General features: G+C 43.2%; 2 protein-coding genes across 3 annotated transcripts in view; one reads left to right on the plus strand and one right to left on the minus strand.

Moving 5' to 3' along the window:
* The window catches only part of ACSM5 (acyl-CoA synthetase medium chain family member 5), a 116,848-nt gene that overhangs the window by 45,687 nt on the left and 48,617 nt on the right, over positions 1-22,544 (minus strand). The gene's annotated exons all lie outside the window — the stretch shown is intronic.
* The window catches only part of PDILT (protein disulfide isomerase like, testis expressed), a 42,966-nt gene that overhangs the window by 16,172 nt on the left and 4,250 nt on the right, over positions 1-22,544 (plus strand). The window contains exons 3-9 of the mRNA XM_060648669.2: positions 4,254-4,460; positions 10,371-10,504; positions 11,342-11,479; positions 14,632-14,742; positions 14,824-14,949; positions 17,696-17,893; positions 20,959-21,079. Coding sequence (XP_060504652.2) covers positions 4,254-4,460; positions 10,371-10,504; positions 11,342-11,479; positions 14,632-14,742; positions 14,824-14,949; positions 17,696-17,893; positions 20,959-21,079 — 1,035 coding nt within the window. The remainder of the gene's footprint in view (positions 1-4,253; positions 4,461-10,370; positions 10,505-11,341; positions 11,480-14,631; positions 14,743-14,823; positions 14,950-17,695; positions 17,894-20,958; positions 21,080-22,544) is intronic.

Genomic DNA, 22,544 nt, shown 5'->3' on the forward strand with positions numbered 1-22,544 from the left:
TGGAGCTCGGTCTAAAGTAGGGTTTCTCATCCTCAGCACTACTGACACTTTGGCTGGATCATTCTTTGTTGTGTGTGTGCGGTGGGCGGGGGATGCACTGTAGGATGTTTAGTGGTATCCTTCACCTCTACCCACTGGATTCCAGCAGCACTCTAGTTGTAACAACCAGAAATGTCTCCAGATATGGCCAAATGTCCCCCATTGAGAACCACCATCTAAAGAAAGGCAGACTCCAGTTGCCTGTGCTGGGAGCTAATCTCCAGTCCCTACATTCACATTTCCCCATCCACCAGCCCCTCCCCTGATTCACACTGGCTTCTCAGAAAAAGGGAACCCAGGGTTATCTACTAAAGACCCAGGCAAATATTGATCCTAGGTCCATTAGCCATTAACACATCTACACATCACACAGACATTCAGAGACCAATTCCCTATTGTAACATGACCCTGGGTCTCATTTGCTTACACTAAAATCAATGTGAGAGCCACAGAATAGGCCCAGGCTTATACTGGATGACTTGGTGCTAGTCACCCTTGTGTCTCTTTCCCCAAGAACCAGAAGATCTGCTGAGGATCCTGACATTTCTATAAGACTCCCCCTTCCCAGAGAGAACCTAGTCAGAGCAAGATCAAGGGTTCCCCCACCTATGTCATCAAAATAGTTAATGTTTTTCAGGCACTTTTGTGCCAGAGCTTTGAACACCTTGTCTTACTGTGTAGGATCATCTTAAGGTATAGGATCTATTAGTATCACCATTCTGTAGATGAGGAAACACAGGCACAGAGATATTTAAAAAAACAACCTCCCTGAACTGCAGGTGCTATAAACCACCATAACTGTCTCTGTTTTATGAAACAACCTAATGAAGTTCAATGAGTGCCATATAGTAGTATGTGTCAGACAATGAACTGTCTCTAGGTAGAGCTTAGGACCCAAAGAAGGCTGTACTTGCAAGAAGTCTCAGCATCCCAGCAGAGGGCTCCCTACACACCCACAGCCCACTGAGCTCCACTCTGCCCAAGCAACAATGTACATCTGAATTGTTACCATACCCCAGCCAAACTGGCATTTCCAGTTGGCCAGGGCAGGACATAGGCACCAAGACCTGAGGAGTGTACACATTGATTTCATCTTTACAAGCTTGGAATTCAAGGTTCCAGAACCACAGAGGTAAAACTGATTTGCAAATTTTAAAAAGAAACCAGAAGACAGGACTGTAAATCATAAAGAGTGGATTTGGCTCTACAGATACTCTCTGTTCTGATGGAAACCACCTAGAGCAGGGGAGATGGAAAATGCATCCCATCCCTCCTTCCAGGAAAAGAAATCTTTTTCAGATCAGCTAACCTATATGGTCAGTTAGAGCATGAATCTGGGAGTCATCCAGTCTTGGAGCTGAATCTCAGCCTAAATGTGTACCAGCCATAAGACCTCTGGATTTCCATCTCTTGTCTGTAACATTCCTCACCTGGAATGGTAGATAACTCAGAGGTTGTTATGAGGATTAACCAGGATAAAGCATGTAACATTTAGCAAAGTGATTAGCACAGTGAGTGCTCAATAACTTGTAGTTGTTGTTACCTTGTTATCATTACTATCATCACCATCATCACCATCACCATCACCACCATCATCATCATCAGTGGAGTCATCCTTGACCTCTTTTCTTCACTCACACTCTACATCCAATCTATCATCTCCTCCCGCTTCTCTCATCTATCTCCAGTCACCTCCTCCTTCAAAATGTCTCCAGACTTTGACCAGTTCTTACCCCCTCCATTGCTATCACTCTGGCTCAAGTCATTATCACCTCTCACCTGGATTGTTACAGAGGCCTCCCACTGGTCTCCCTGGATCCACCCCTTTCCCCTTCGGTCTAATGTTCATATAACATTCAGTACAATCCAGTTAAAAATAAGTAGGATCATATCTAACTCTGCCCCAAACCTTCCAGTATCTTTCTACAACCCTCAGAGAAGGGGTTATTCAGGGGCCAACAAGGTCCTATGTTATCTGACCCTGACACCTGTCATTCTGCTCCAGGCCAGACTCCTTGTCATTCCTCAAACATGCTGCACATACTCCCACCTCAGGGCCTTTGCACTTATGGTTCCCCTGCCTGGAAGCTCTCTCTCTCCAGATATCCACATAGCCTGCTTCCTCACCTCCTTCAGTCTTTATTAAAATGTTGTTTCTCAGTGAGGCCTCCCTTAGCCTCCCTACTTAAACTTAATCCCCCTGACACTCCCAACGTCCAGCTGCGCTTTTTTTTCCACTTAGCACTTAGCATCTAATATAGCGTATATTTTATTTCTTTACTTGTTTATTTTCTGTCTTCCCCAACAAGAGCAGGGATTTTTATCTATTGGTTGTTAAATCTCCAGTACCTAGAACAGTGTCTGACACATGGCAGATCCTAAAAAGGATTTGCCAAATGAATTGTGAATGACTGGATGAATGGACAGATGAATGGGTGGATGAATCTCCAAGGCTATTATTGTTAGATCCTGTCCAGCTAGCTTTCAGATCCCAGCATTCCAGCTAATATAGACTACTTCTCTCATTTCTTCCATTCCGGATACTCAAGAGCACTGGGCTGTGGGTGGAACTTCTAAAAGCTCCATCATTTGGACAATCATTCCATGTGTTTCCCTTGCCCTGAGCTGCTTCCCTTAGAGACTCAGATTTGGACAGGAAGTCAATCAGCAACCCTGAGCCAGGCAGGGCCAAATCCACAAGGAAGCCAGGGGAGAGGCCTGAGGGCCTGAGCAGCTGGCAACAGGCCAGGACCTGTTGGTGGTGATGGATTGGGGGCAGTGGGTATCGAAGGCAATGACGGTGACAGAGCAGGCAGTGGAGAGGCGAAAAGTCCCACTTCCTGTTCACTGATTGGGAATTTAATGAAAACCATCATTCACTTTCGGGTTCCATCGCAGAAGCAGGTGTGCTGACTGATAGCGGGGCGTGTTCCAGTTGTCCTGAAGCAGGCTTTCTGGGTTTTGCTTTACAAAAGACCTCTCTGTTGGGCTTGGAATTTGCCCAGGCAGTGGAGGTCACTTGCACTTTTTCCAAGTGCTCCAGATGGACAGGAGAGAGGTGTGGGGGCTGAAAAGGGGAATGTATTCTGACTTGAAAGGGAATCAATGACCCCCCTGCCCTGGCTCTGTCCATCTGCCGCAGACATCGGGGCACTGAGGGGCCTGCAATCTCAGTGTTATCAGGAAGAAGGAAGGCAAATGTGAGTGCCTTTTCGTCCCCTCTCATTTAGGCCAGGAAGGCCTTCTTCTGCCAGGATCACATTCCAGCTCCCTGCGGCCATTTTCCAGAAAAGGGCTCCCTACTCCTAAACCCCCACCCCCACTGCCCAGCAATATGAGGGGCCAAGGAATCTTAATTGAGAGTGTTAGGTCTCTTTGACACCACCAACCCCAAAGGACAGGATCAGAAAGAGTAGGGGAGCATCATAACCTCTCCCCACCCCCATCTTTCTCACACCTGACCTTGCTTGCTTGAGAGTCCCCTGCAATATTACATGCAGCTATAGGGCAAATGGAGGGGCTCAATTTGGCCTGTAACTCCAGGATTTTCTACCAGATGGTGCGCATGTCCCCTCATTCTTTTCCCTAGAATTTCTGACCATAGAAACTGCTCAATAATAATGGTAGTAATAATAATGCATTAGGTCCTTACCATGTGCCAAGCATTGTGCTAAGGGTTTAACATGCCAATATTGGTTACAGAGCTGATTTAGTGGTTCCAAATCCTGGCTATATCTCACTGCCATGTGGCCCTGGGCAAGTAGGACATTTTGCTGCCAATCAGTTTCCTCATCTATAAAATTCATATAATAACCATACCTACCCCATAGGATTAGATGGCTCAATCCATGGAAATCTCTTAGAAATTAATAGGCAACATATAATTGATTGCTAAATAAGTCTTATTTGACTGACAACTCTATGGGGTCATCACAATTATTTTTTTCATTTTACCCATGAGGGAAGTGAGACTCACAGAGTTGGAATGAATTGCCCAAAGTTGTATTACTTCCAGTGTTGTTGAGTCCACAGAACCCTGATGCACCTCCCAAATGACCAATTTCACAAAATATGTGTCTCCCATCCTGTCATGTTTCTGAAAATTTACCTATTACAGCACAGCGTGAGGAAGGCCCAGGAGCTAAGCAAGTGAAACCGAGCCTCCTCCCTGAGAGATAAGTCTAGCAACTTCTGACTTATACTGGCTTTTTCAGATAACCCATCGTCCAAGCAATCCAGGAGCCTGGCTGAAGAGCTGGGCAAAGCGGTGGAGATCATGGGCAAAGGCAAGAATGGGCTTGGCTTTGGCAAAGTGGACATCACAGTCGAGAAGGAACTTCAAACGGAGTTTAACGTTAAGGAGGCCCCAGAGTTGAAGCTGTTTTTTGAGGGCAACAGGTCAGAACCCATCAGTTGCAAAGGTAATAGTGGTTGTGTGTCAATCAAGGCAATGCTAGCTGTGGAAACACAAACACCAGCATTTCAGTGGTGTGAAAGAATTACAAGTTTACTCCTTGCTCATGTAGAGCCCAGTTGGCAGTCAGAGGGTGGAGGTGGGGAGTTCTGCTCCCCAAGTCTTTCAAGGACCAAGGTTCCTTCCAGCTTGTGGCTCTGCCCTCCCTTAGGGCCCCTGAGGCCTCCATTTTTCTCTATCTAATCTACCATTTTCTCTCTATCTAATAGTTGGGGCAAGGAGCCAGAGGGTTGCCAATGGTAGTGTTGGTGACCCAAGCTTGGAAGTGGCAAACATCATATCTCTTTCCATTGACCAAAATTCTATTACATGGTCCCAGTCAACTGAAAGGCTGGGCAATATGGCCCTGATCTGTGTCCATAAGGAAAATAAGTTTTAGTGAATCCATAGCTGCCTCCACCACAGTTGTATCTCAGCTGGTGGGTTCTAGAAGTACCATGAGGTGGGATAGTGAGATGCATAGCTCATAAACTCCCAGAGACCAGAGAGTGAGTTCCTAACTCCACTACCTACCTACTATCCCAATCTTCTACTTTAGAATGATTTTGACAGGGTCCCAGGACAAGGAAGCACTGGTTGACCAAAAGGGAGACTGGGAGATGATGAAACAAGACAGATTTGGGACAGAGTGACTACCAACCACTTTAGTTTCTATCATCATCCACTTTGTTCATTAACTTGTTCATTCACATAAACAATGATCTTACTGAGAAACTACCATGTGTTAAGACGTATATTGGTGTTAAGGATGCCTGAAGATTTATATGTCTCAGTGTGGTACATGGTAGGTCCTAATTTTTTTAATGCTAAATATATAAATGCATAAATGTGTGCAAAATTGATGGATGGATGGATGGATGGATGGATGGATGGATGGATGGATGGAATGAAACTGAGGAATGCCAATGTGCCCAAGACAGCCTGTACTATGTTGGGAGAATGCTCCCCTTATATGTATGAATGACTGAGTCAGGAAACTGAGATAGTCTTTTGCAGGGTCTGACATTTAGCAGGTCTGCAATAAGCCTGTTTCAGTTTTGCTGACAAAAACCAAAAGGGCCCAGAGAGTGCCATCACCTCCAGGAGCTGCAGGATACCTTGCGGTTCTCAGAGTGGACACAAGGAGGAATGAGACACAGACTAGACTTTCAGGGGAAGGTGCAGCAAAAGCACCTACCTCAGGGCAGATTAGAAATAAGACCCAACAAGACCCAGCAGTGTAGTGGCTCATAGCCGGCCTATGGGATAATGAAGAGGCAGGGGGAGGGCAGAGAAGAGATGGAGAGAGTAGACAGGAGCAGTGAGAAAAGAAACACGGTGACTGCTGCTTCCTAGGGATATACTGAGTGACAACTGTCAACAATGGTGACTCAATGATCCCAAGACAGGAATCTTTTGTGATGTGTTGGCTTTGGGGAAGGTGGTGAAGAAATGAGAGACACTGGTTATTTTGTTGAAGTCTATATCTGCTTATGGAGTGGCTTAGGTTCTGGAGTGCCCTCACCTCCTAAAGGCCAGGTGAGGTCTGACTTCTTTTTGAGGCAATAAAGGTGACAATGTGGCGACTTCCAGACTGTCTGAGCCCCTTTTGCTAGAAGCCAGTGCCTGGGACCTCCTCTGCCATACAGAAAGCTGCATCACCACCTCCCCCAGGAAGTCTCCTTTGACTGCCCAGGTCAAGGTGCCTGCCCTCCTCTGGGCTCCCACAGCACCTGTGCTTCCTCCTTCAAGGCCTTTACTTCACAGAACTGTATTTGTACTTAGTTGTCTGGTGAGAGCACAGGGTCAGGAGCTGATCTCACTTCCTTTCCCGGGTCCTCTGAAGAGGCTGCCAGAACTGGCACACACCAGCTGGCTTTAAATCCTTACTACATGCCTGAAGATCAATCACTTCCTCTTGTCAAATTTTAATTTCCTCATCTGTAAAATGGGGATGGTGCAAGTATCTACATCCAGGGGTTGCTGGTTAGATGAAACAAGTTTATAAGGCACAAGCCCTGACACATATCTGAACCATTTACTGTGTTCCACCACTGTTCTGGCCCCCTTTTCAAATGTCACAGCCCAGTGTAGGGGCTGGGGAATCCGAGGCTTAGAGAAGTGGAACAACAACTTTCTCAACAATCCCCAGCTAATAAGCACTGCAGAAAACAAATGTTTTCTGTGAGGGGCCAGACAATCTCTTTCACAACTACTTAACTCTGATGCAGTGGAAAAGCAGTTCCACATAAATAAATGGGTGTGGCTGTGTTCCAATAAAACTTTATTTATAAAGGCAACTGGCAGGTCAGATTTGGCCCATGGGCTGCGGTTGACCAACCCCTGCTGTGCATTGTGCTGCACTCTTAAGTAAATGGCAGATGTGGTCCTTATTATTATCAAACCATTAGTTTCCTGACCCTTGTGCAGTGCAGGGACACTTAGGTTCTTCATGAATAGTTTTTGAGTTTGAATGGGATGGAATTGCAATTGCCCCACTGCAGGCAGACTTGGGACAAGGAGCCAGCCCATATTTCTACTAGGTTTGCCCATCCCTCTTCTTCTTCAGTATTACCCCCAACCAGGGAAAGAGGCAGTGGGATACTGGGAGGGAACCAGGGCCTAGACTTAGGACAAACACTAGTTATGAGAATTGAGCCAGCCTTCCAATTCCTCATTTCCTAAATAGGATGAATACTGTCAGTTCTGCCAACTTGACAGGGCTTCCCTGAGCTAAGACGGGCAACAGAGCTCTGCTAGTCTCCTGCCCCAACTTTTATGAAAACTTCCCCATGTGGGGGTTAGTCCTTATTGGGTCAAAGCTATAGTTCTGGTTCTCTTCTAGTCTCCCAAGGATTAATGGTGGGAGACTTGGCCATGGCCTCCTCACTGGAGGGAGGGAAACTCAGGTTGGCTTCAGGGCCTCAGTTAATGATGCATTCATAGCTTGTGCTTGGAAATATGCAGTGGAACGACAGCCCCAGTCAATCATTAACATAACATTCACACCTCAGTTGTTACCATGTCCTCTGGCTCAGAGTCAAGAGTCAGGGGAGACACATGGCCAGTGGGGCAGTGACTGATCTGCAGACACTCAGGAACAAACTATTTATCAAGTTAAGAGCTATCTCAGTCCCATGGGATCCAGAGGGGCAAAGAGAACTCAGACATCCCAGAGAAGATGATCTGAGATCAAATTCCTTTAAGCTAGCTTATCTTATAATTCATTCACCTCATTCATCCATTCTGTAATTATTTCTTGAGCACCTAGTATGAGCCAGATGGTTACAGGAGCTAGCGAGCAAGCTAGACAAAAATTGTAGTTTCAGAAAAAGGTAGACTCAATGAAGAAAATGTAATAGATCATAAAATAGAAAATGATATGATGGGGAGGAGGGTGGCGGTAAGAAAAGTCCAAATCTAGGACTAATAAGCCAGAGGAGATGCCCTGATTGCTGAGGAAAAGGCAGCACAGGTGGAGGGACTGGTGGGTGCCAAGGCCCAATGTGCCGGGGGAAGAGGGCATGGCTGCCGTACAGACAGCAGGAGACAGTGGCACATGAGATCAGCACTATGGTTCTGATGACCTGAAATTCAAATGGACTCGGAGGGCTTTTTGTTCACCTTTTTTGGTATTTTCGGGACTTTGAAACCAGTTCCTTTCAGAGCACTTACAACATTTTTTTTTTCAGACAAATGCCTGTAAGAGAAAGTATTTCCATAATTTGTGCCTGCTTCTTTCTGAAAGATGGCTTAGAACATAGAATAGTCTACATGAATGTGAAAATAGAAACTCAGCCTTGGGGCTGAATCCAGGAGGAGAGGGGGACTGCCACAGGGTGGAGTGCCGTGGTCTGAGGCTGGCATGAAGCCTCCCCCCTCTCTCTCTGTCCCTTGAGGCCAGCACATCGTCCGTCGTTCTATGAACTTCTACAGGCCTGACTCATTGTGGCTTTTAAAATGGCCTAATTGGTATCTACTAAAGCTGAACGCAGCATGCCCTATGACCAGAAATTCTACTCCTGGGCATGTACCCAACAGAAGTGCATACAACGTGCCCCCAGAGACATGCATGAAAATTAATTAACAGCCCCAAATTTGGAAACAACCCAAATGCTTACCAACAGAGGATGGATAAATTATAGAATATTCACAAAACACAATGCTACACAGCCCGTGCAACAGCCCATGAATCTCACAAATGTAACAAAGCCAGACCCCAAAACACACACTGTGATTCCATTTATACGAAGTTCAAGAGCAGGCAGACTAATGCATGCTGTTGGAAGTTAGAATGGTGGTTACCCTTAGGTAGGGGTGTGTCAGGGGCTAGGAGAGGGCCCAGTGGGGACTTGTGAGAGCCTGGCAATGATCTATCTCTTGATCTGGGTAGTACGCAGGTGTGTTCATTCTGCAAAAATTCCTAAGACTATACATTATAATTTGTACACCTTTCTGTATGCAAATATACTCCACTGTAAGTTTTTTAAACTTATATTGTTTATATTTATATAAACATATATATTTATATGTAAGCAAAGATGCTGAAAATAGAGTCCTTTCCAGTCGATTTACCACCTGACATGCATTCATCAAGCTGCATGCAGCAATTTGTCCTGCACAGACTGCTTGCTCTGCCTGGAAGCCTTTCCCTCTCCTTCCTTATCCAATTTCCTTCTTATTGTTGCCTTCTTATTGACTCATTTGCATCCTTCAGTTTTCAGCTCATAAGTGATTTCCTCCAGGAAACCTTCCTTGAATACACAGTCTAGGTCATGTATCTTTGCTACAGGCTCATAGAACTTTGCTTTTGAATACCTACTTTGAGTGTGATTATATGCTTGTTTGTGTAATTATTTGACAATTGTCCTAGTCAACAGAACGAGAGCTGCAAAACAGTGTGATTGCGTTTGTTTCTGCTCACCATTATATCCCCAGGACCAAGCACAGCACTCAATAACATAATAGGTACTCAGCACATATCTGTCAAATGAACGAATGAGTGAAGGAATGAATGCTGAGTGAAGGAATATGGGCCTATAGATGTAGTCCAAAGCTACTTAAAACAAACACTGCTTTATCTCATAAACTCAATTTAAATGCTTCATTTTATTCTATAGTAATCTTTGATAGAAAATAGTATTTTATGGTATCTACCATCATGTGGAATTGATGATTCTAGCAAACATATGTCTATAGCTTCATGCACATTTTGGCACACTATTAAGTCTCCCCAGACATGGTATATGTGTCCCAATTTTAGAAGCTAAGATTTTGCTGTGCTTAGCACCTCCCATATGATAGCTGAGAAATGGAAGTCATGACCTATGACCTTCATGAGAAGATCTCAATGAGAAGTTGGAGGCATAGGCAATAATGGAATTTTCCCAAAGTCACAAAGCTAGCTGCTATTTTTATTTACATTTCATTCATTTATTTTTTTTTAAATAAATCTATCTTCCTGTCACTTTGGAAGGTAGGTAAGAAAAGAAGAGAAGGCATGCTTCCTCTTGGGTTTGATTCCCAGGTGCATTAGTAGAATGGCCATTGGAAAGTCAAACCTCAGTTTTCTCTTCTGCAAAATGGGGAGGGTAAGAGTATCTATCCCATATGGTAGTGTTGTTTTGGGGATATAATATATGCAAATTGCTCAGCAGAGTGCCTTGTTCTTGGTAAGTGCTCAATGAAGTTTAGCTGCTGCTGTTAATGTTCATGCCTTGGTACTGGGGTGGGAAGGAGTAGAAGGACTGACCTTGGCCTTTAATGTGTGGGAGTCCAAGACTGAGATGCTTCTGCTCATTAAACTTGGAAAAAACAAGTCTTGCTCCAGTTTAAGAGGAAACTGCTATGAGATCCACTTAACTGTCTCTGTTTCCAGGAGTGGTTGAATCTACTGCCTTGGTCGTTTGGTTGAGAAGACAAATTAGCCAAAAAGCATTTTTGTTCAATAACACCCAGCAGGTGTTAGATTTTGTGAAATCCAGGCCCTTGGTCATCATTGGCTTCTTCCAGGTACTGGGGTCAAGAGGTGGGAGGTGACTTTTCAACTGGTAAGGATCCTGTGTCTGGGAAGGGGGGGTGAGGAGAGGTCTTCCACTTGGGTTAATCCCATGCCCATTCTTCCTTTTCCAACAAGCTGTTTTTCCAGGGTTAAAATGAAGAAGGAAAGAATGGAAGGTGAAGTGGTAGGAGATGCTAACCAGAAAGGTGGACAGGAATGCAGAGAGAGGAGAGGAGACTGACATTTATTAAATTGGTTTTGATAGTATAACTGATCTTTTGGAGGCCCATTTAGAACATCACTGAATAATAAATAATTTGCAAATTGTTTTTCCTTGTGCAAAATGAGTTTCTTATATGTCTCTACTCATGTCCTGTAACTCTGATGATTCTTTCCTTCCCCCAGTAGAAGTCAGAACTTTGGCATTATATTTTTACATAGGAAGAGTATGTGCCTCTTTCTGTCTCATTTCACTTTTCAGCCCCAAGTTTCTCATATTTGGTGATCCATGTGGCCAGATCAGTCGCCTCTTCTGAAAGCGATTAAGGAATAAATGTTTAAGTCTAAACCTGTGTGTTTAGAACAACCTTATTATAAATAATTGGAAAAAATCAAGTTTATCAATTCTCTTCATTAATCTCTGTGGAGTTGTCTATTTTGGGCTTAGTCATAGCCATATAAGTATTCTGAGTATGAAACATCCATGAAAAGGGATTTAGGGGACCCAGGAAAACCCCAGAACTTGGAAAGGTGAGGAGACAAATTGGTCACCATTTCCACCTTGACCTTAAATAAGCCAGGTATTTTGCTTTCTACCAAAGCCTTACCCAACATCCTTCCCCAAACAGGATTTAGAGGAAGAAGTAGCAGAGTTGTTCTATGATGTGATCAAAGACTTCCCAGAGCTAACGTTTGGAGTGATATCAATTAGCAATGCCATCGGGCGTTTCCACGTCACCCTTGACAGTCTTCTGGTGTTCAAAAAGGTAAGATTTTGATTCTATTGCTAGTGAAGTGTCTCCAGTTCAAAATAGTGTACAATGCATGTATCTATAGGCTTTGGGCACAAACTCTAGTTCTGCCACTTGTGAACTAAGTGGCATTGGACTAGGCAGCTGCTGTGAGATCACACAGTTTCCTGGAGTTTCTCTGGCCTTTCTAGACATTTTATTTATTTTTGTTTTAATTTTTTTTTTAACGTTTATTTATTTTTGAGACAGGAAGAGACACAGCATGAACAGGGGAGGGTCAGAAAAAGGGAGACACAGAATATGAAGCAGGCTCCAGGCTCTGAGCTGTCAGCACAGGGCCCGTTGCAGGGCTAGAACTCACGGACCGCAAGATCATGACCTGAGCCGAAGTCGGCCGCCTAACCGACTGAGCCACCCAGGCGCCCCTAGACATTTTCTATTTTAAGCTCCTCCTCCTCTTCTTGATCAGTAAATGCCATTCATTAAGGCTCAGTCCTCTACCTTGTGTTTTCTTCTGGTCCATCCTCTCCCACCCACCCTCCAACAGCAAATATTGTTCATACAATCATGACTTACAAATCTCCATCTCCACCCAGACTTCTCTATCTCCAGACTTTCATATCCATCACCAACTGTCTCAATATGACCAAGCCTAACACAATCTCCCCTCCAAATCCTCTTACAGTGTTTTCTCCCCTCTCAATGAATGGTGTCACCATTTCTCCCATATGAGCAAAGTCAGAATACCCAGGCATTATTCTAAAACCTCCCTCTCCTCCACCCTTCACAACCAGTCCATCACTCCAATCCTATTTATTTTAAGTCTAAAATATCCCTTGAATCTATCTATTTAGCTATATTACTACTATCCTAAGTCAAGTGACCATGATCTCCTATACCCTAATACAACATCTACCCAACTGGTCTACCACAATCTCTCTTGTACTGTAAAGAACAATCTTTCCAAAACTCCCACTGATGGCCACCTGCCTCCTTCCCACTGGAAAGCCTTTTAATGGCTTCCTATTATTCTTGGGATAAAGACTCAAGTCTCCAATAAGACCTACATGGCCTTTCACAGCCTAGCCTCTATTACACATCTTCCCCTTCTTCCTCTCTAGGATCTAGATCTGAGCTGCCCAATAGGCAGCTACTTGTCACATATGACTGTTTACATTAAAATTAGTTAAATTAACATTCTAGTTCTCCAAACTAGCTACATGTGGATAGTGGCTACTGTATTGGACAGCATAGATATACAGAGCATTTCCATCATCACAGAACGTTCTATTGAACAGTGTTACTCTAAACACTGTAGTCTGGTTCCTGAAGCATGCCTTACTCCCTCCCCACACAAAGCCAAATCCTTACAGTAATCATGTTATTTATAGATAAGGCTCAGAGTGGTTAGTTTACTTGCCCAAGGCCACATAGGAGGTGGGTGAAGTGATACCCAGATCTGCTTAAGACTGTGAGTCACTACATTTTTACTTGGGCTCTTAGAAGTCATTAAAAAGTGTTCAGTCAGAGAATAAAATAACCTGATTTATGTATCTGAATGGGACAACATAGAGTCTAAAAATAGATCCAAATACATATGGAAATCTAGTATATAATAAAGGTGATATTTTAGATCAGTAGGGAAAATATGTTATTCAATGATTAGTGTTGAGAGAATTGGGTAGCCATTTAGAAAAAAAAAAAATAAAGCTAAATCTATATATTCTCCTTCCACCAAATTAAATCCCAGATTGATTTCTTATTGATTTAAAAATATAACGATGAAACCATAGAAACACTAGAAGATGTCATGGAGGATTTTGTTTCTAAACTTGTAGTGGGAAAGCCCTTTTATGAAGCATTGACAGAAACCCCAAAATCTATGAAAAGAAATACTGATAAACTTGGACCACATAAAAAAATTACTGACAGTTCCACAGAACAAACCTCATCACAATATCAAAAGCCAAAGAGCAAATTTGAAAAATTCAGTTAGGACAAAGTTGGTCTATTTTTATGGTTAAGAGCATGAGTTCTAGAGTCAGACAGCCTGGGGTGGAATCTTGGCTCTACCTCTCACTAGCTTAGCAACCCTGGGCAAGTCACTTCATTTTTCTGTACCTTGATTTCCTCAACTGTACAATGGAAGAAATAATGATTCACAGCTCAGTGAGATGTTATGAGGATTAAAACAGTTCTTGAATATGGCATATTTAGAACTGTGTGACCGGTACAATATGATCTCTTGATAAGTCTGATTAGTATTATCAGACTATTACTACGACCAGAATAGGGTTTTGGTTCTGTCCAAAGGACAACAGGGGCTGTGCAGTATTTGAGCAAGAGAATGACATAAGTGCTTTTTAACCGCATCACTCTGGCTGAAGGTAGGGAATGGGTTGGAGGGAAACAAGGGGAGAAATTGGAAGACCATTAGAAGGCTTTTGCAGGAGTCCAGGGAAGGGATTTGGACTAGAGCGTAGGATTGGTGGATGCAAAGAGAAGGAGATGGAGTAGAAAGAAACCAATGAAGAGAGCCATCTCTTTGTTCTCCTTCCCCTGCAGACTTTGATCGTGGGCTACAGGGAATTATTTCCTTCTCTATGTTAATTGCAGTCCTTCTGAGAAGCAGTCATCAAACAGGATTAGATATGCAAAAGATTGGGGAAAATGCCTATGAAAGGGAACAAAGGGAGCTGATGTGGGGTGAGGGGCAGGGAGAACTCATCAGGCCAGGATGTAGGTCTGACCCTTTGGAAATAAAGAAGGTCCTTGATTGCAGTTCTAAGAAAGTTGGCCAAAGTTGCCTACCAGAGAAGTCCTGCATCTCCCAGAAATGAGCTTGCCTTAGTATCCCTGAAACAGTGCGTCGGTTAGGAGCAGTGTGTAAGATACTGCTCAGCATCAGTACAACTATGTGGATGGATTTCAAAGCACAGCAGCTGGTTACACCCCCTGCTTTGTAGATTGGAGATTTTCACGGCTGCCACAGACCCATGTTTCACCCACAGGCTGGCCATTCCTATTTATGAAGTAAAGATTATGGATTACACTTGTCATGATGGTATTCTCCTTTTGTCCAAGGGGAAAATTTTGCTATTTATATTTATTAAGTGTCTATATTACGGAAGCTACTGCCCTCTAATGTTTTTCTCCTTTTGTCCAAGGGAAAAATTGTGAACCGTGAGGAGCTTATTAATGACAGTACCAACAAACAGGTCCTCAATCAAGTCATAAAGCAGCACCTTACAGATTTTGTTATTGAATACAACACCGAGGTCAGTGAGCCAAAAGGTCCCTGGGAGAAGGGCAGCTGGGGCAGCTTGTGCCTGGATGACCTATTTCCCTGGTAATTTCAGAGTAAGGATCTGATTTATGAATTGCACATCCTGAATCACATGCTGCTCTTCGCCTCTAAAAGATCCAAGTCATTTGGTATGATAATGCAGCATTACAAGTTGGCATCGAAGGAATTTACAAACAAGGTTTGTGGAAAATGGTATTGCCCTTGTTGAATGGGGATCCAGAACCTGTAGACCCTAATGCTATTTGCCTGCCAGGCTGGTTATAAATTAAGCCAGGGAGAACTTGCATATTCATTTCCATACCAGCTTCCTTATTTGCATATTGATACTACATATTATTTACTACTTAATTTTAAACCAGCCTCCTCCCTTCTTCCTGTCCAGTGTCTCTTCCTTTCTTGCTATACCTATGCTTCTTCTTCCCTCATCTTTTTGAGAAGTCTACCATGGGAATGTGAGGTTTGGCTGCTTTTTGATGGACGCTCCAGCAAGGGTGAGTGGTTGCACTGTGGGTGGTTTTTGGCCTGCAGGTGAGGAGGAGGAGAGACCACCCCTGCCTGAGCTCAGGGAATAGGAACAGCCTGAAGGTGTGAAGCAGAAAGGTTTAAACTTTACACAACTTTTCTTCCTCTTACAAGGGATTTTTTTCACTGAGTTTCTAAGCCTCTCAGTTTCAATCACCTCATGTAAAATGGAGAACTGTGTGTAAGAATTAGAAGCATCATATGTAGAGCAATGAGCAATGTACAGTGAACACTGCTATCATCATTGCTATCATCATCATTAGAAACAAATCTGTTTTTCTTAAGACCTATACCTGTATTTATGTAGTTACCACCACCTGGACTATGGAGGCAATTAGTTTCTTTTTTTCTCTTTATTTTTTTATAAGAAGTATGGTAATGGCAGGCTTTTTTTCCTTTTCAAGAAAATTACTCTAAAATTCAAGTGAAACAATTAAAAAGCTTAAACCCCAAAATAAATACAAGTAAAGCCACTAGGGCATGAACATATTTAATGTTTGTGCTACATCCCACCATATTCTCCAGGAAGTTTGTTCCAATTACAGAAATATCTCTGGTTAATATTTTTCCTGGTTTATTCAATTTTAAAATATAGATTTTTGATGTAATTCAGTTGATCACAATCTGATTGCTTCCCTCTATTTCTCTTGTGTTATGATAGTCAGTACTTAGCCATATTTCTTCCAGATTATTTTTTTAAATTTAGCTCTTTAATCTGGGTGGAGTTTATTTTGGCATATATTGTTAGACAGGGTTCTTTTTTCTTTTTTAATGTTTATTTATTTTTGAGAAAGACAGACAGGTAGAGTGCATGAGCAGGGGAGGGGGAGAGAGAGAGAGGGAGAGAGAAAATCCCAAGCAGGCTCTATGCTGTCAGCTCAGAGACCCACCTGGGGTTCCATCTCACTGTGAGTTCATAACCTGAGCCGAAATCAAGAATTAGATGCTTAACCAGTTGACTGAGTCACCCAGGTGCCCCTGAGATAAGGTTCTAAATGCCCTTTACCCCAACTATCTAGGTTCCTGAATGCCATTTATTGATTGTGATCCATTTTAGAGCCAAAGACAATGGATGAATACTATTCAGACAGGTCATACCCCCATATCTTATCCTGTTCACATCTAGCCAATATTTGTTGAAAGTATACAAGGATGGTTCTAATACGTTGCTCTGTTTTCACAGTCTCCCCAGCACCCGGAAGAATGTCAGGCACATAACAGGGCCCTTAATATTTTGATAGATGAATGACCTGAGGGTATCAGTGTTTGCTGTGGCCTCTAAGTGGCCTCCCCATTTCCAATCTTACTGCTTCTCTGCAACAAGAGTAATTTTTCACAAATTATTGTAGCACTCTCTGGCTTATTATTCTTCAGTGGCCCTCTATCTTATTCAGCTAAAACTCAACCTCGTTATTAGAGCTCTGATCTCATCTCTGACATGTCTCTAACCTTGTCCCCCGTGACTCTGTCCTTCATGATGCTGAAGCCACACTGGCCTTTCCTTTCTATTCAAGAACACTTTATGTTCCCTGACCCCAGGCTTTTGCATTAACAATTTCCACTGCCTGGTTCAGTGTTGTCCTGACTTGTTAACTCATTACCCATGTCCCTGCTAAGATGTCACCTCCTCAGATACTCCTCCTGACCTTCCTACCTAACACTGAGCTCTGACCTGACTTCACCTATGTGGTCATGCTCTATCACAGTGCCCTTTTTACTGTCTAATTGGCACTCATTGCTATATGAATTTATTAATTTATTCACTCCTTTGTTGTCTGTTTTTTCCACTAGAACATAAACTCCATGAGGGCAGATCTTATGTCCCCAATAGGTAGCAAAATGCCTAGTAGGCACTCCACTAATATTTGTTCAATGATGAGTAAATGAAGTCATGAATTCCCTTGACAGAAGAATAATTTAGAACAAAAAAAGCTGACATATGAGCATTTTCTACCTCCCAGTTATTGAACTAAGCCATTGTCCTGTTTAATTCTCTCAACAACCCTATAAGGTGGGTACTCTTATAATCTCTACAGATAAGGAAGGAAATAGAAGCACAGAGAGGGTCAGTTATGGTTTTGCCCAAGGACCTGGATGAAAGTCCAGGACCTCCTGACTTCCTGTGGTTGTGTGGATGGTACCCTGCACAAGGATGGTGAAACCAGGCAGACGGACAACATCGGCCTGTGCCCTGGGGCACAGGGCTGCCCTGCCTGATGGAAAGGGGCCCTGTTCTATCTTTCAGAGGCACTCCATAGACCCTGCTATTTGCATTCCGTTAGTGATCTCCCATGGCTTCTGGAGTTTCTTTCCCTCAGTAAGGGATTCCTTAGCCAGTTTTAATCTTTAACCTTCTCATGGCCTCCAATCCTAAGGGACACAGGTTTTATTTGATTTGGCAGATCCTTTTCATCATTGTGGATGCAGATGAACCCAGAAATGGACATATATTCAAATACTTCAGGATTACAGAGGTTAATATCCCATGTGTCCAAATCCTAAACTTAAGCTCTGATGCGAGGTACAAAATGCCTTCTGAGGAGATAACCTACGAAAATCTCAAGAAATTTGGCCGCAGCTTTCTGAATAGAAGTGCCAAGGTAAGTTTGTTGTTGGACAAACTTTACCCTGAACCTCAAAATTTCATAATTTTGATGGCTTTGGTCATCTGAACAGGGAGGCAGAATAAAGGTCAATCTCATGGTTCAAAATGGGGAAATACCCTTATCTCTCCACCTCCAATCTTTTCAACTTTTGACTTGTCCTGACACTATGATTCCACCATTAATTCTTTATTCTGAAAGGCATTTCCTTTGCAGATACTCTCAACTGAAATGCAGGAGTTCCCAGGGCCAACATCCTATGAAAGGAGACACTTTTCCTCCTTTTGGACTCTCCTGTGAAAGATTTAAGGATAGATGGATTTTGGGGGAAAGGGGGGTGGGGATGTATTAAACCATCAGGATTTATCCCTAAAGGTTTTAGGGACCTCTTGTCTGGGAGGTTAAAAATGAGCCTGTTTTGCTATAAAAGGAAGGAGAAGGTGCAGAAGGATCATACATAACACAACATCTCCTGCTGTTTATGTAGCACTTGTGAAGTCCTTCAGCCACCCTGCTGCATTAGGTGACCATATTTTTTATTTACCAAATGGAAACACTTTTGAGAATAATGGGGGTTGGGGGCATGCAATCTTTAAAATATTCTGAAACAGAATAAATTGGAACTTTCCAGGCAAACCAGAATATTTGGTCCCTTTCCCTCTGAGGGTTCCCATTACCTTCTGTCCATTCCCACACAGACACTCCTTCTCAAGTGAAAGCTGTTTTTTTTTTTCTCCTATGCACATCATCATCACAGGCCAAGTAGTGAGGCTGGTGTCCTCCATGACATTTCCTCCTACCTTCAAAATGCCAGACCTCATGCATTTGGACTTTTAGATCACCTGCTCCTACCTTCCATTGCTGTCCTCTGATCATGTCCCTTTCATTCTCTGAGGACTTAAGCTCATTGCAGACTTGCTTTCCATCCCTTCTCTGCCATCACCTCCAGAAATGTCAGTATGCAAAACCCTGGTCTCTCTCTTCTCTAATTATTGTTTGCCATTCCAGCCACCTGCTCTTGTGGCCACACTTTAGAGATGGCAGCCCCTCTGAAAACCTGATTTCAAGCTTCCCATCCCTTTAGTTCCTTTTTCTAGTATCCATACTGTTGTAAATCCTTACCCTTCTCATGGCTTCCAGTCTCCTGATCCCATGTCACAATCTCTCTACTGCCTTCATGAACTTGGATTCCATAGTTCATCGCTCTGGTGATGATTCCCTTAATTCCTTTATCCCTTTATTTCTTTATCTATCTTCAACTTCTTTATACCCTGTAGAATTTACAAGGCAAAATCACAACCCTGGTTGAACCCACTTCATGTCCCTACTGCTTCCAGGCCAATGCTAGAGAAAAAGAACACCACCCTGAGGCAGGCTGGTTTCACTGAATCACAAACCTCCCATGGGCTCTTTGAAATGTCTTGACATATCTATAGAAATTTCTCTTAGTGTGTTCATTCTCTTCATCTCTGAGTCTCTTTGTCCTCATATCCCCTTCCTTCTTCCAGTTTCAGCTGAGCACGAGACCATGTATCATTAAGACAAGGGCCCCTCATTTTCTGTCAACATATCTACAAACCTACCTGCAGCACTACCCATTCTCTCTCTCTTCCCTCCAGTTGAACCTCAGGAGGTGTCTGTCTCCTTGTCAAGGGCCAATACATCCACCAAACTCTTGGCAATAGAGATGAGCATGCTTCACATGAAGTATGAGATGTCACATGCCTGGTCTGGCCCATTTCTAATTTCCATCTTTTTCACCATTTCCCACCTCCCATGTCCAGCCCCCACCCTCTTTATGCTTCCTCAGAAAGAATCTTCAAGTCCCTTCCAGAGGCTGGGGTCGGGACGAGGGAAGTATTGTAGGAGCTGGCAAACTGGGTAAAGGCCAGACAGCTATGCATATTAAGGACTTGGTGTCCTGAGAGCAATAGAAAGGAAAATTTGCATGGTGAAAATAAAACCCCACTGGTAGAATAAAAGTGTGAAGAAGATTAGGAGATGCAGAAAGAACTCTGTGGGGCTATTGCAGTGATCTAGGTGAGAGATGAAGGCTACCTTGGTTGGGGAGCAGCAGTGCAGATGGAGAGAAGGGTGTGGATTCAAGAAACTGCAGGAAGCAATGGTTGTAGAGAAAAATACATGTTGTGAGATTTATACCACTTCCTTCAAAAAGAAGCAGAGCTAGGTTCATTCTTTCATGCATTCTCTCACAGAATATTTACTGAGGTCCTATGATGTATCAGGCTGTGCATACTCAGTGATGAAGACAGAAAAATCCCTTGTGACATTCTGTCTAGTGTAGTAGAGACACATGAATCAAATAACCAGAAAAGAAAATAATGAGAAAAATAAGATATAAATGATAAACTTGAATAAGTGATACAAGGAAAAATATCAAATGTTATGAAAACTTACTGTAGCAGGATCTGACCTAGTTTGGGGAGAGTGAGGGAAGCCCTCCCTAGAGATCATTCTGAAGGGTAAATCTGAGTTAACTGGATAAAGAAAGAAGAGCAAGAATGGGGAGTGGGGAAGGCCCTCCAGACACAGGAATGGCATCAACAAAGGCCTGAGGTGGAAGAAAGCTAGCTAGCCCTTTGGTTAAACAGAAGACCAGTATGGTTGAAGAAAGCAAAGAAAGAATGGTAATGAGCTTGGTGAGGCTAATGGGAGCCAAAGGGTGATAAAGGTTTAACAGGTCATGTAAATTATCTTGGTTTTGATTCAGGAAGTAATTGGGAACAGATAAACTTTAGGGGGGAGGTCAGGACAAACTAGTTAAGATGTTAAAGACATGAACCCAACTCTCATCTGAGAACCTCACAAATTACATATTTGGAAGGCTAGAATTCATTCCAGCTTGAAGCCCTACCTCTTCCTTAGCCCTCTGATCTCAACTGGCCCTGAACAATCCAGGCTGAACATGAGCATTTCAAACTCTTTCCCAAGGCTCTTGTTAAGAACAAGAGAAAACTTCCCATTGTTTCCCACTGGGGCGGGGAGCCCCAACTGCCAACCCCTTTCTGGCGACTGTCAGATCTCTCAAATTTGCTTCCTAGAAACATCAATCCAGTGAAGAGATTCCAAAATATTGGGACCAGGGGCCAGTTAAGCAACTCGTTGGGAAGAACTTCAATGTGGTGGTCTTTGACAAGGAAAGGGATGTATTTGTGATGTTCTGTAAGTATCTCTGCAGAGGCCATAGAAAGCAGTGGCCCAGACATTACTTTTCAAGAGTTGCTCCTGAACTCTTGGGCCCCCAAAACTCAAAAATCTAGCAAAACACTATGTGAAGGATGATTTTCTAACATCCAAAGAGTCTGGATTAAGATGCTATCACCCACAGTGCAACTCTTCCTGAAAATCTAATTCTTGGAACATGTGGAATACTGTCCATATAATTCAGGCCTATGGCTTTTACAACAATAATAATGCTGATGGATAACACTGATTCAATGCTATGGTATACCAGGCCTCCTGCTGAGCCATTCTATACTTTATCTCATTTAATCCTCACGACACACTTTTGAAAGTAGCTACTACTATTGCTCTCATTTTGCATATGACTAAACAGAGTCTCAGGTGGGTGAAGAAACTTTTCCAAAGTCAGGCAGTGACTAAGTACTGAGAATAGGGATTGGAGCCTAGGCAGCCTGACCTCAGTGCCTTGGCTGGTAACTGCTGTACAGAAGAGCAGTTCTGACTTTAAGTAACTTATCAAATGGCCTGTATTTAACCTACCTGAGTTGGTGTGGCCAAACTGGAGACTCAAATCCTGTAGGAAGAGAGCTTAGCAGTGTGTGGCATATTGCAAGCACTTGATAAATAACAGCTATTATCGCTGCTATTATTGTTGTTGTAATTATTTCCAGTGCTTGCCTAAGGACTATTGCCCTTTCTCTACTCTTTCTGATTTGCATATGAGAGTCCAAACTGGGGACTTCACTCCTACTCTGAGATACAGAGAAGGGTGATAATGAAGTTATTTCAGACATCTCTCTTATTTACTATTTACTGAGAACTTACAATGAGCCCGACATGAGTTGGCTGTTCACACACCTGCTCTTTTTTCCTCCTCAAAACAAGCCTCTTAGGAAGGTCCAGTGGATTTCTCCATGATACAGATCAGGGAACTTAGTCTCAGGAAGATTAACTACCTTACCCCAGGTCACACAGTAAATTCATTGCAAGGCAAAAAATTCAAATCAAGCTCTGATGCCATTACTTCCTGAGGGCTGGAATGCAATGTGCAGACCTTTAAAAATCTCACTGAAATGGACTCTCATCCACAGGGTGAGGTGTTTAAGGTCTGTGTGGTTGAATAACCATGATCTGTTCCCTTTACGTGAGAGGGTGGGCGGCTTTTCTATACTTACCTGACACTGGAGTTATGAGAATGCTCATTTGGCTCTGGTAAAAGGCAAGAACAGCCTCATTTTCTTGGAAGCAGGCCTCTCAGATTGGCCCCCTAGGACTGTGACCATTATGCCCCCTCCTGTTCCAACCCAGGGCCCATTGGGCTCCAGGGGAGCTGCAGGGAGAGCAGATGGTCATGGAGGCACTTGGTTTGTAAATGGAGGGATGATCATCCAAATGTAGAGTGTCAGGGCCCTGAAAGCCACCCCTCCCACAGAGCCAGAAACTT

Source organism: Panthera onca, chromosome E3 (genome assembly GCF_046562875.1).
Source record: "Panthera onca isolate mPanOnc1 chromosome E3, mPanOnc1 haplotype 2, whole genome shotgun sequence".
Classification (NCBI taxonomy): Eukaryota; Metazoa; Chordata; class Mammalia; order Carnivora; family Felidae; genus Panthera; species Panthera onca.